At 47.4% G+C, this 14205-nt stretch overlaps 1 protein-coding gene and 1 long non-coding RNA gene across 10 annotated transcripts in view; both read left to right on the top strand.

The window, feature by feature from the left end:
* LOC135385561 (uncharacterized) overlaps positions 1–14205 on the top strand; it is a 390670-nt gene that overhangs the window by 219624 nt on the left and 156841 nt on the right. The gene's annotated exons all lie outside the window — the stretch shown is intronic.
* Positions 1–14205, top strand: part of LOC135385560 (glutamate-gated chloride channel-like) — a 468552-nt gene that overhangs the window by 442155 nt on the left and 12192 nt on the right. For all 9 annotated transcript variants that reach the window (XM_064614944.1, XM_064614942.1, XM_064614941.1 and 6 more), the window contains one exon: positions 856–1274. In XM_064614944.1, coding sequence (XP_064471014.1) covers positions 856–1274 — 419 coding nt within the window. The remainder of the gene's footprint in view (positions 1–855; positions 1275–14205) is intronic.

Below are 14205 nucleotides of genomic sequence, written 5' to 3'. Positions count from 1 at the left end.
AATAAACATGCATGGGAAATGAGAATATATTGTACAAATACACCAGCAATCGACGAAGGCAACATTTCGTTGAGTTTGAGGAACGAAAAAAAATAGAAGACAGACACTAACGCAACGAGTTTTTGTTGTGTTAGACGTCGTGTTAGTGTCTGTCTTCTGTAGTTTCTTCGTTCCTCAAACTCAAGGAAATGTTGCCTTCACCTAATGACCACCAGCTAGCTTGCACACTTCTCATCTGGTCTTACATCAGCAATATTGCGTACCTCGAGAAACTAACATCCTGAAGGCGAAGAGCTGGTGGCTTCAAAAGCAGAGCCGACGTATTCACGCGTTGACGTTTCAAGTCAGAATAATCAATCTACTGGCGGTTAGCAGAAACGCTTCCACTTACAAACAGTGCGTGTCACACAGGTTACGAGAATGCGTTATCTTCGTGCGCCAGGAAACAATCGGTACTCATGAGGTAAACATATTTTGGAGGATAACTTCCCAAGCAGCACAATGTACCGAAAGTCGAGTGCAATAGGGGTGGACGGTATGTGTCTTATCAATGTTCTTTAGTTTCAACAGTTCGTTCAAGGTCTTCCACCTACCCGTCCACCCCTATTGCACTCGACTTTCAGTACATTGTGCTGCTTGGGTTAGCAGGTACAGTTCGCTGTTGAGTGCATTATACCGGCTGGAGCACGTTTCGGATGGGGACTGTACCTGTCACTTGGAGCTTGGAGCTAATGTGTATGGCTTGGGCCTAATGCAGGTCGCATTTCATGCGGTACTGATACGTCACACGATTTAGAATGTACAATGCATCGCAAATACCAAGCATGTATTTATGCTTCTCGTATATTTTTTCAGGTGACTACAGCTGCCTCCGAGTGGACTTAGTGTTCAAGCGCGAGTTCAGCTATTACCTGATCCAAATCTACATCCCGTGCTGTATGTTGGTGATTGTGTCATGGGTGTCCTTCTGGCTGGACCCCACTTCGATCCCCGCCCGCGTCTCGTTGGGCGTCACTACCCTGCTCACCATGGCCACGCAAATATCAGGCATCAACGCGTCTCTACCTCCCGTTTCCTACACCAAGGCCATTGACGTGTGGACCGGCGTCTGTCTGACTTTCGTCTTCGGCGCGCTATTAGAATTTGCCCTCGTCAACTACGCCTCGCGGTCAGATGCACACCGGCAGAACATGCAGAAGCAGAAGAGGAAATGGGAGCTGGAGCCCCCAGTCGACTCAGACCACCTCGAGGATGGCACCACCACCTTCGCCATGGTATACCCACAACAGACTACCACACTTACATTCGGCAGCAATGCCTGTAGTATGGAAACGCGCCACATGAAATAGTAGAGCGAGAAATGAGGCGACCAGGCTCTACTGAGGTTGATGGGTTTAATGACGGTTAATGGCGATGAACCGAAAACGAAAGCTCGGGCCACGCGCAGTGCTGCGCGTAACCGATGGCGGTGCTGGTGATGATTATGACGCTGCTGCTACAAAATCATTCCGAACCACATTGATCCGAAGAGGGCAACATGTCATTGAGCGCTTAAGCTGAAACACAAGTCGCATCCTTGCCTTGTTTCATCTTCAGAACCAAGTATATGTTGCCCTCTTCAAGTTCACATCAACTATAGTTTGCCTCCTCTTGCTATGTTCGTCACATTTATCTGCAGGACTAGACGAGGATGTCTCGTCGCTTCAGCCTCCTCACGTTGGATGGGCTCGTACACATCGCCTTAAAGGGACCATGAAAGGATATTTGACAAGCCTACGATCATTTTCAATTTGTTCCTCTGCACTAAAGCGTCCACCCTGTGAAATATGAAGTTGAAAATCGTTCAAATAGCGAAAATATTCGATATTAACCACGGCCGTGAACGGCGGCTGCTACGACCCGCCTGCGAGGCGAACTTGCCGTGACGTCATACACAGGGGATGTTGCCGATTCGCGGACGGTCTTTTGCGAGCAAATTGCAAAATTTGCAAGCAAGCTTGCAAACTTCGCCATGGCATATGTTTTAATTTGACCTGGAGCTAAGATCGTATCTAATCTTCGACACAGTATCCCACCGGAAGTGTAATGTAGCCGTTGATTGTCAGCGTGGTTACCGGAGCACGTTTTCCTCTTTGAGCTGCTTCCTTGTCAGAAAATGTCTGTCGGTAGCCTTTTGGGAGCTACTGCGTACGGAACGATTCCTAGGCGCTGTGTGCGTCGCATAATATCTTCCTCCATCGCTGACAATTTGCGTTTCGCCATATTTTCACTGATTTCGACAGCAGATTACGACGTCGTTGTTGTCCAAACCGAAACTATGCACCCACGTGGTCCCGCAGGGTGTCTATGCTTCCGGTCGTCGACAATTGGCTGAGAGGACTGGACGTTGATGACGTAAGCCCGCTTCGAAGGGATGTATCTGGCTGTCACGCCCCGCTATTTTTGCGTGGTAACTGCGCCCCCGGTGCACTGAATACGGTTAAAAGTCGATGTGTGTATGATAGCGAGGGATCATGAGAACCGTTTCTGGCTGACTACTCGGAATTCGCGAAAATAATTTCATGGTCTCTTTAAGCACAATTCGGCCATCAACACGTAGGAGGCCTGAAAACACTACAACAGGATGATCAATCAGTGAAAACTTTGAAGAATTAGTGGGCCACATGTGTGTAGCTGGGCCACAACACAATGTGGGCGACCGATGAAAAGTAAAACCGTAACCTCTCCAGTAATGCAATGGAGTAATATAATGGAGTACTGCGAGGACCTCCTATATGTAGAATTGCGGGTGTGTTGCAGCTCTTTCGCTTCCTGTTACTATTTTTTCTTATCTTGTAAAGATCGTTGGAAGATGGGAAATTGTTTTGCGAAATTCGGAGCGAATCTTGTTTTTAAAGTGAAATATAACCACCATGTTTTGGGATACCATAACGCAGAACTTGGATTTGCGATGACACACACAAGTCATGACTTCTCAGTTCTTCGTACTTTTCGTACTAAATAATTTTGAGCACTTCTAGTCGACACTTAACGGTGGCAACCTACATTCACCGATGAAAACAGTGGGAGCCTGCCCCAGATTGGCCGACGGAGAGGTATGACATGATATTGACGAACTACGTAACGCATTTGAGACAGGTTACTAATTACCATAAGATCTGTTTTGAAGAATAACAGTGGCTCTTGAGCAGTTCGATCGGTTTAAAATGTTGTAACCTGTAAGGATATCTGCGAGATATGCGCTATCTGTTGGCCTTTATCTCTCTCCGCGTGTCGTCTGCTCATTCGCCTTTACCCACGGTCTTGGCGTGAGTAGAGTGACCAGGAGATGACAGCTGTGAAAGACGCTTGGTATCGCTGCTGTGTGCAAAACTTCGCATCCAGGCGATTTCTACAGATGTCTAGTTTACGTTCTGGTGCTCCGCGAAGCACCAGCCGTGCACCTTCGACGACGAAGCGCACATTGCAGCTGCCCACGACGCGCCTAACCTAGCCTAGCCTAGGCTTGACTAGTGGCTTGCGTTTTGAATAGACGATGCGCGAGTCGCTTCAGGATTGCCGCGACTTAGAGTCCGCAAATTTTGCTTGGCGCAGCAACCTTTGAAATTAGATTGCTAAAAAATGCTTAATGCACAGCAGAGCTATTATGTATCTGAAGGGTCCAAGTTACAAGATTTCAGAAAAGCGCACAGTTTCAGAAAAGCGCACAGGTTTAGCATTCACTTTACAATCCCTTTAGATATGCGTTCTTATGCGCACGCTAGTGCATAAGAATTCCCTCAGTAACGTTTTTCTATTTTCTCTATTTTTCTTTCTATTACATCTCAGCATATATAATGCTCGAGGCAAGTGCGCGTTAAGTGAGGCATCCATCCATACCAATCCATGCGATGGAGCGATAGGTACGCAGTACAGTACAGTACAGTACAGTACAGTGCCCCAGAAACGATGTCACATCTTTCATTGAACTGGATTAGCCGACCCTCTTCATGAGAGCCATATTCTCCATTTTATTTTTCCTACACCGAGCAAAACAAAACAAAACCAAACTATGGGACAGGAGTAGCTTATCTGCCGACAGCCAGCAACACCGAATGCGACACACACGAAGCTCTTCACCTAAAGGCGCATTGATTTCGACGCGTTGATATGTGCTTAGCGTAAATGATAAAATCATTATCGATGAACGTGGTTCACGTAAACAATCTCATTAAGCACCGAAAAAGAGCAAATTTCGTTTTCTGTTTTTGTGTGCGATAGAGAATGTGTTCCTGACAGTTAAGCTTCAAAAGATATTCGCAAAAGACATGTTGTTGTTGTTTTTTTTTTGTATTTCAAGGAGTTCAGTTGCATGCAATGTTTTCCACAATCCTGTAGGTTATCACTGCCTCGCTTTATAGTTCTGGAGGAAGAACGACGTAATTGTAGGAGGCTAAACGAAGTTGCAACAACTAATGATAACATGAAGGTCGACTGAGGTTCCGTTTTGATTGATGGAAACTATACGATGTTTATCCTCCACAAGAATGTGCAGTGCTGGACAAAAGTTTACGGAACACGCTCCGGCGCATTCCTTCCTGAGGGCGACACACTAGGAGCGAATGTGACTGTACCGACCTATAGACATGTGCCTTGGTTAACCCAGGCACCTGTTTGCAAGTCCGTACCGTATACCATTCGTTACTGGCTTGTCACTCAGACGGAGGAATGCGCTGGAGTGTGTTCCGTAAACTTTTGCCCAGTACTGCAAGAGTACCGAGCCGTGACCATAGCAGACGATTTTCCAGTGGCATATGAAAGGTCACAGCGGCTCGCTACGCTAATGCTACGTCACACCAGGCTTCTAACCCACACTGCACCGCGCATGATGACTAATTGCTCATTGCGTTCAGAGAAAGCGTTTTACAGGGTAAATTTTCCGGTAAATGAAGTGCGGTTTCATGAGCTGCTAAATGTCATTTCATTGCTACTTTAAAGAACATTGCACTCTGGTTAAGTTCACAGAACATCGGGACGTAGAGATAACATACACATTGTCACGCCGCTCGGAGCTTCTGCTACAATGCCGGACAGATTATATCCTTATAGCGAAATTCACAAAGTCGCACAACTGTTGTAAAGCGCCACATCATACACATAGGCCACATCAGTCACAAAAGACGCAGCTTTGTCGTAGTGACAAACTTCATTGAACGTAGAATTCGTTGGTGCGGATGGGATGTTGGCTGGTGCACCGTTTGGGTGTTGCGACGTTTGCGATATTGTTGTAGCGTGTGAACGGGACGCGATGGACGAAGACGTATTCTACGTTCATCGGGATTTGCCTGCACGGCGAATCTGTAGGTTTAGCAGCATATCTCCACGGGAAATTCCTAACATGATGATGATGATGATGATGATTGAAAGAAAAAAATGGGGATTGTAACATCATGTGTCAGTAAGAAGCCCTAATTTCTTCGTCTCGGTAAGACTATTTGTATCGTTACTTTCGCATGATGATAGACAGCAGTCAGACATTTTAACAGGCAACTGATATAGAAACACAATTATCTATATCCTTTGCGGATCACTGGACGTGAATGATCCGCGCGTGTTACATAACAAACAAAAGATGTCAATGTCTCTACATAACAAACAAACGATGTTAATGGCGGACAAATATGCTAGAGTCGTGGTCATTTCCAATTAATATAGCAGGTTTTGTGGGCCTACGTAGGGCAGCACACTAGGAATCACACACATAAATGGAATGATGATGTGGTGGGTCATTCACCGCTGTTATGGCGGTACACTGCCCCATTACTCTTGTGGAAGGAACGAGAAAGGGATGATGATGGAACGGCGTCCTATTAGAGTTCGTCCATTAGTCTAGTGCTGGAGAGGAACTCAGCAACAACTCGTAGGCCTTGCATCTGATGTGAGGGGTCCGACCATGGCCCGAGAATTTGGGCTAAGTCGAACTGGCGTTGATAGACGCGTTGCAGAGCAGTTTCCATGAGGGCGCGCTCGCGATCGTACTGTCCGCAGACCAGGAGGATGTGATGGAGGTCACCGCAGACACCACACGTGGAACAGAGGCTGGATGCGCCGACACCGAGGAGATGTTTGAAAGCCGATGTAAAAGCCACATTAAGTCTCATGCGGTGGAAGACTGTGGTAAAGAAACGTGGCATTCGGCTGGGGAGAGTAAGGGACAATGTGGGGTCAACGGAGTAAAGCAGAGAGTGGGTGGAGGTGTTATGTTGCCATTGAGAGTGCATCTTGGGGCCAGAAAGGCTTGAGACAAGGTAGCGGCGATCCCCACGAGACAAGATGATGGGGACATGCCGGGTGTACTGATGCGTGACCTGCGGCTGTTCGATCTGCGTCCTCGTTTCCACTGATGCCCATATGACCCGGGATCCACTGGAACAATAGGGTGGCCCTGTGCGCTTGTTTTCTTATAGGCCTACACTTCCAATGACCACAGGAGGCGTCCCGCTCGTTGGTGGTAGCCAATGTCGTGCTAAGACTGGGAGGGGGTGGGTTCGAATCCTACCTTTCGGGTTTTCCGAAGACCTTCTAGACGAATGTCGGCACAGTTCCCCCTGAAGTCGGCCCAGGACGCATACAAACCCCCCATGTCCCCCACTCCTTCCTGCTGTCCTCTATCTGTCCTCATCTGTACGCCGCTCATAGCCACAGTTGCTTCGCGGCGCTAATACGGAATAAAAAAATTAATAAAATGACCACAGGGCTGAGGGAGCCGCGAAGTCCCATAGTTGCCACACTGCAGCGCAGATCTGGAATCCGTAAAAACGACCCAGGAGCGAACGGGGCTGTCAGTAATTTCGCGCAGGGCGAAAAGAATAGTATAAAGCTCAGCGCAGGTTGACGATGTTTTATGTGAGAGAGGATGGCCATCTGAAATTGACTCGGAGGGAATGAGAAAGGCTGAGAACGAACTTCCCCTTGTGGTTGAGCCGTCCGTGAATACTGCTGTGGAAGTTGCATAACACGAGCTCATCATATATCTAGAGTGAGCTGCTTCCTCACGCATGCTGCAACGTCGCCTTTCTTCCTTGTTAGCCCGGGCACCGATAGGGAGATACCGGGTGCCAGAAAAGTCCAAGGAGGAAGGCTGGGAGCTGTGGGAGTGACCACAAAGTCAGGTATACTAGTCTTCAGTGTGACGCCGCCGATGGTGAGCTACAAGGCGGGGGTACAGCCGACACGTCTCCCCGTAGCAAAGACCTTCAAGCGGGGCTTCGTTCGCCTCAGCAATAACCATACGAGTCTCTGCCGCTCGAGGGACTCCCAGGCACACTCGGAGACTTCGCACCAGGAGGCAGTGAAGCTTATGGAATAGAAATCGAACGATGAAAGATGGAAGTCACTGAAAAGGTTAGCCAGCTGTAGGACTCGAACCCACATCTTCTGGATTACCGGTCCAGGGCTCTACCAATTGAGCTAAGCTAACACACCTCCCCAGCGACTTCCATGGGTGCGTCATCAGAAGGGACAAATCATCCACTCTCTCTCACAGATCCCCCTTTCACTCTTACATTTTTCTCACTCATACACACAATCGTACGAAGGGATCGACGCAAGCGGCGACTTGAACATGAGAGAACTGATGTCCTACAGCTGGCTAACCTTTTCAGTGACTTCCATCTTTCATAGTTAATTTCTTAGGCAAATTGAGGCTTTCTATGTATTTGTCCTTCCTATATTGTTCCAGCCTCAGAACATCAGTTCTCTCATATAGAAATCGAAGTTTATTGTGTTCCAATTTTTTCGTAGTATACGGCGTTGCGGTTGGCGCCACATACACTGCGTTTATACAGCGTTAAAGGGATATGAAGAGATTGCCGAAACTCTCAAAGAGAACATTTATCAGAAATACAGGGTGTTCCACGAAAAATGAGCCAACGTTTAAAAATAGAATGGTTCATCGCACACCAAAAAGGCGGACTGCATAGTGTTATCAGTGGTGTGAGGATACTCAAACTATTTTTTTGTAATTAATTAATTATAGTATTAGTCCGTTTTTTTAATGATAAGAATTAGAGCAAAAATCTCAATGAAAAAATTTTAGCGGACGATACAACGACACGAAACGCGTTGATTGCAATTTTGTACCTCTAACGGACCCTTTTTCCAGCTGGAAAGACTAACTTTCGAGTTTGGAAAAAACCGACGCGGGACCTGTCGCAGACGCGCCTGGAGTCAATGTCAAACCAAAATGTCAATTAAAACTGTGAGCAATTTTCGTTCAATAACAGGACGTTTGAGAGCGCTGTGGTTCGGTGCTCCTCGCGCGTCTGCGACAGGTCCCGCGTCGATTTTCTGCAAACCCGAAAGTTAGTCTTTGAAGCCTTAGTCCTTTTTGCCTGCCTTTTTTTTTCTTTCGTAATAAATATATCCCCCCACTCACGGAAAAAAAAAAGGATGAGTTCGAGGTACAAAGTTGCAATCAACGGGTTTCGTGGCGTTGTACCGCCCGCAACAACTTTCTCATTGACATTTTGGCTCTAGTCCTTATACTTAAAAACTGACTAGTTAATTTCACTAATTGGTTAATTAATTACAAAAGAAAAAAATGGTTTGAGTATTCTCGCGCCTCTGTTAGCACTACGCTACTGTCCGTCTTTTCGATGTGCGATGAACCATTCTATTGTTAAACTTTCGCTCATTTTTCGTGAAATGCCCTGGCCTTACTGGAAAGGCCTGACGTCACTTGCATCATTTGCTCGCTCCAAGGTTACAGCAAGGCAGTCCGCCAATAGGTAGGGTCACTTGCTTCTGACGCCACATGTAGTTTCTCCGTCGCGCCGGGAACGATGGGGTCGCAGCAGTTGCGCCCTTTTTTTGGACGTGGTTTTTAGTCAATACCTCCGTTATTTTATGAAATACTTGGTTCATACTTCGCATGGTGAATCCAATAGCGGCCAGGAATGCGTTACATATGCTTAGAGGTTTTAAGTCCCTTTGAGTACGCACACAGCAGCCTATCCTGATATCTGCGGTAAAATATGGCACTGAATAGGTTTTTCATGCACGTATCAAGAGCCTACGCAAATGCTCCTCCTCACACGCACCTAGCGCACCCTTGGGCGTTGCAAACTTTCACAACTCGCATCTGTAATATAATTATAAACGTACCCTAACCTTAAAAATACCTGTGTACCGTTGCCCGTTGAGTCGGAAGGCTCTTGACGCTAAGTCAGCACAATTTCAGCCGCTCCTAGGGCGCTCCATCGGTTGAACGAAAAGTGCTTGCGGATCCGCACTCGGAAGTCGCCGCACAGAGTGGTTTTTAGAAACGCAGTCGAGAGGGCGTGGTGCCATCTTGAAATGTTTTAGAACATCAGCTTCTGAAAGTGGTTAGAAAATACTAATCTCTAATTATAATAGTTGTTTTCACAGTATATTGCACCGCCTCGTCATGTTGTGCTGTGGAACTTATGGGTTTCACAGGACGCAGACAACTGAAACAATTCTCTGTCGTCAATTTCGTGAAGCCTACTGTGCGCTTCGTGCTACGCTTCCTGTAGCTAATGTACCCGTCGAGCACTAGGTTGGCAACACCAGGTCCCTGCAAGTGCGCGGAGTGCCATCCTAGCTCGCAGCCACTAGCCCTGCATTACGCGCTCCTGACTCCACAGTGTTCCTCTAGCAATCCCATTAAGAAATATCCCACCATAACACAAGCAAGCCCGGCGGAATAGGCACTGAAACACACTGTCACGCATCACGTCGTGACACAAGACCGCCCGCCCGCCCGCCCGCTAAAGCAGCTTGGACACGGAGAATCTTTGTATTGCAAAGCATGTGTCAGAACACATGCATCAGTTAGGTATATGTCCCTCGTCAAGCACTTGGTCTTCGTCGTTGCACATGGCACCGAAGGGCCCCTCTAGCGACTAGCAAACCTGTGGCGACTATTGGGCATAAAACATCGTGGCGGCTGAAGACAGTTACCCATTTTCGCACATCCAGCCTTTACGGCAATCTGCGTGGAGCCCGGATATTTTCGAAAAATGAACTTTAGGAAAGCATGTCACCAATTCCAGTCTATTGACCTGACATTCTGAAATCTGGCATTGCAACAACCTTTGGGATTATTCCTAAGTTTGTCTCGATGCCATGGTCTTCGCTATGCTTCCCAGCCGTTCCAGCGCTTCCTAGATCAAATGCCGCGGGTCTGGTATGCTGTTCCGCCTACCACGATGACATTCTTGTTGTGAGTACGATAGAGGACGACCACCACCACCAGTTGTTCTCTAGCTCCAAGGCTATGGAATGATCATTAACACCGCACACTATGAATTTGATGTTGCTATACTTCCCTTCCTCATCCATACCTCGACGTCCGTGTCATCAAATTCTAGATCGTTTAAGCCAGGGGCCTCAAACTCAAATTGCCTCGTGGGCCCGTATTTACCTCGGACCACGCGGGAAGGGCTGCACAGAGAAAAATAGCGATGAATAGCCACACACACACAAAAGATGTGCTCCCTGCGAGCATAGTGAACAGCAGGTTTCAGAACACAGCGATTTGTTAATGCGTCAGCATTAGAGCCCTCGCTAGGCAAGGATCACGGCGTGGTCTGTCTGTAGCCACGGTGCGGAGAGGCAGGAGATGGGGCGCGTCGTGGCGCTAGCGCGTCGGCGGTGCAGCTGTGGTGGTCGACTGGTTCGGACGTGTCTGCGTGGGCGCGCCATGGGTTATGAAAGCTGTGCGAAGGGGCACCCCCTACTAAGCAAGCAAGCAAGCGGCGGCGAAAGAAGGCTGACGCTGCGAGACGGCACCACCAAGCTGATTCGAAGGAAGCCCGAAAGGCTCGTTTAGCTGCGAATGCTGTCTTGCGTTAGCGTTGTGTAGGGTCGTGGAAGGGTTGTGAAAGGGGGCTCCCATTAGGGTTTTCAAGTTTTAATGCCAACGCATTTCCGTCGGATCCACCAATGGATCGACCATGTGTTTTTTCTTTTCGTTTTTTTTTTTTTTTTTTTGCGCATCTGCTATTTCCGCATTTTATTGTTGCCATTCCGTGCGGCTATTGGCAGTTTGGAAAACAAACAAAACAATCCGAACGATCACAGGAAGACCAGATTGAGACTCTAAACTCTGGGTTACAAGATTTGCACATGAGAGCCAACCGTAAACATATGTCAATCTGAAAAAGCTTTGCTTCCTAGTTTCGGGATGACGTAACTTGAGGCCGCTTCTTCTTATGCAAGCTTCTCAAGTCCAGTTTCAGATTTACTGACGTGGTGGCAATTCGTAGCCGCGCTCTGAGATGAAGATCAGCTAGCTGTGACCGTAACTTAGACTTGTTGAGGTTCATGAGGGGAAAAAAAAACTGCTGACAAACGTATGTGCTGCCGAACATTGACAGTAGCCGCGCAACGTATTAACAGGAGAAAGAGGGAGCGACCTCTTTCTGTCTAAGTACCTGTAAAACGCAGGAACTAACACCTCGCAATATATTTGTGGTCAAATAGAATTATATTGAAATTCCATTAGTTCCATTTACAGTCCAGGCTCTATGTTTTCTGGGGCAACGGAAAAGGGATCAGTGAAGTGTTCGAACCTCCCACTCAAAGTCCAGAAACCTCAACGTGAACTCACTGTTCATCGCGGACGACAGAAGAAAACGTGCGAATACGTGCGGAGTACGCTACGTGGACATACGCATTCAACGGTATTTAGTTCCAAAGCATTTCCGGCACTTATGATACGGATTTGCTTTGTGATACCGTCATCATCTTTAATAACTAAGCTCCGAAATTTACCAGCTTAAGGTATCCTTTTCTGTCACCAATTCGAAGCAAGTGCTAAATTTAACTCCATTTGCTCATGGAGCTAATTGCTTTTGGGGAACCTACCGTGGAAAAATAAATAAATCAATACGCACAGGGCTCTGCCATTCGACGGGTCTGCCGTCGGACGCTCGCGGATTTATGCAGAACTTTACTTCTCCTGCGACGACGAAAAGTTCCGCAAACCACACCAGCACGGCAGAAAGACGAGGAGAGACACGAAAGTGTTATCGCAGCTGAGCTAAATGATACAGGTCAGCGAGCAAACGATGATTGACTGTCCTCTCCGCCACTATAAACAATGCAATTATAAACAATACTCTTCCTCATTGACGCTATCAGCCTCATGACGACCTGAAGCATGTTAGGTACTGTTTACTACCTCCTCTGTCCCTTTCTGGGGTTCCGTTTTTTCACTGTTTACTAAACGGTTTCCTAACACAGTCAGTGGGTTAGTTGGTGACATAAAATCGAATTAAATTTTGGAGCCGAGTCCTAAAAAAGATTATGAAGACAAAGCAAGCGGTAATGAAACTCGCAAACACGTAGTATATTAGTAAAACATCGTTGACTGCGTGCCTCTACGTAGCGGACATTTTCATTTACAATTTTTTGACATGGTTACTAGGTCGCCGTGTGCAACTTTGGCACAGCTTCAGTGGCAAATGGTGGGCGGGCCACAAAATAGAGGGGCCGCGTGTTTGAGACCACTGATTTAAGCAGACAACCATTCTTCACAATGGGAACTCCTTTACTAACAGGCTCGATTTGCATGTAGGAAAACGAAAGCACCCGACAACCAGATGTTGCAGAATGTAGCTCCATGAAATTTTAGTGCCATGCTACAGCATGGAGCAGAACGTGTCGTATGCGCTCTACGCGCCTCTGCATTAGGCATTTTGTGTCCAAGTATCGTATTCACTGACCCCGTACCCACTGGAAGATGTGAATAGAATATTTATTTCACTTGTTTACGAAATGTGCATAACATGACCGAACATGAACTATATCTATGGACTCGTGAAAGCTCCCCATACTGCTGAAAAATCTTTAACGTGTGTGTTACACGGTTGCCGTCCCTTAGAAATAAAGCTATGTACGATGCTGTACTCATGCCATGCCCAGCGTGAGGCGCGTTGCCATACATGCGCCTTCAGATACCCTTGGTTGCCTTGATTGACACCCTAGATATCCTTGGTTGGTATTACCTAGGGGCGCGTTCTTCGCCATTTCATAGCTTCGCAAGTTCGCTTTTCCTCCGCCTTCGCCTGCGCATTGTGGGAGGCCGCTGAATGGTGAGAGGCGTGTTCACAGCCACGTCGCAGATTCGCTAAAAAGCCACTCCCTGCCAGCCCATCCACCTATGATCGTCGCCGGTGGGAGAGGAGACTGAACTGAGGATAATGGGCACGACTCTGCAGATACGGTGGGCAGTAGCAGCCGCCAAATCTGCCTCCTCGTTGCCCTGAATGCCAGTGTGGCCGGGGACCCACTGTAGGGTCAACCAGTGTCCCTGTTCCCCAAGAACCTTGAGCGTCGTCAGGATACTCACTATCACCGGGGCTAAAGAGCCGCGGATGCCCATGCTTCGTACACATTGCAGGGCTGATTTTGAGTCAGTGTATCGAAGCAGAATGTAAACCAAATAGTAGGGGCTTCTACGTAAGTAGGTCCCCAGTAGCTTCTAGGATTAAATATGACATTGACATAACGGCGTAACCTAACATCATCACAAAAAACATTCAAGTTACATGGCTTTGAATGACACTCGCTGTCGCTATTGGTGACCGTCGGCAAAGATGATTTCGCTCGCTACTTCCAAAGGCAAATAAATGAGTGCAGCTTTCTACCTATAATCACGTCGTGAGCAGTGTTAGGAATCCCGGGTCATTTCTTCAGTCGCGATATTTCCGGATTTTTCCAGATGATTTCTGGGATCTCTGGACGGGATATCGGGATTGTGATAAAACCGACGCGGCGCGCATACGGTGGCTCTGAGTAGTAACTCTGTTTTTGTTTTGTGTGTGTCTTCGCGGCGCTCTCTCTATGTGTCAATCGAAACATTATAGGAAAACTGATGAGGCCCTTTTTATGTTCTCCTCAAATAAGAAGCTTACGTTTCTCCGGGGTCGTTAAGCGTAGCTCCCATCGATTCATCCCACAGTGGCACCAATGAGGCAAACCTGCTTTGACTTTCAAAACTAAGTCACTGAATTATCAGAACCTGCAGTTGGCATCCGGTCCATCTTTGGCAAGCAAGGAGAACCACACGCTGGTTGAACCGGTTGACTTCTGTGGGAAGTCGCTATACTTTGTTTGTCTGCTTATTGCCAAGATTAACCGAAACCTCCGATCACCAGCCGTTTATTTTTCTTCTTTTTGCTGTTGTCCACGCGCGCG

This window comes from Ornithodoros turicata, chromosome 2 (assembly GCF_037126465.1).
Source record: "Ornithodoros turicata isolate Travis chromosome 2, ASM3712646v1, whole genome shotgun sequence".
Classification (NCBI taxonomy): domain Eukaryota; kingdom Metazoa; phylum Arthropoda; class Arachnida; order Ixodida; family Argasidae; genus Ornithodoros; species Ornithodoros turicata.
This window is presented reverse-complemented; position numbering and strand designations above follow the sequence as displayed.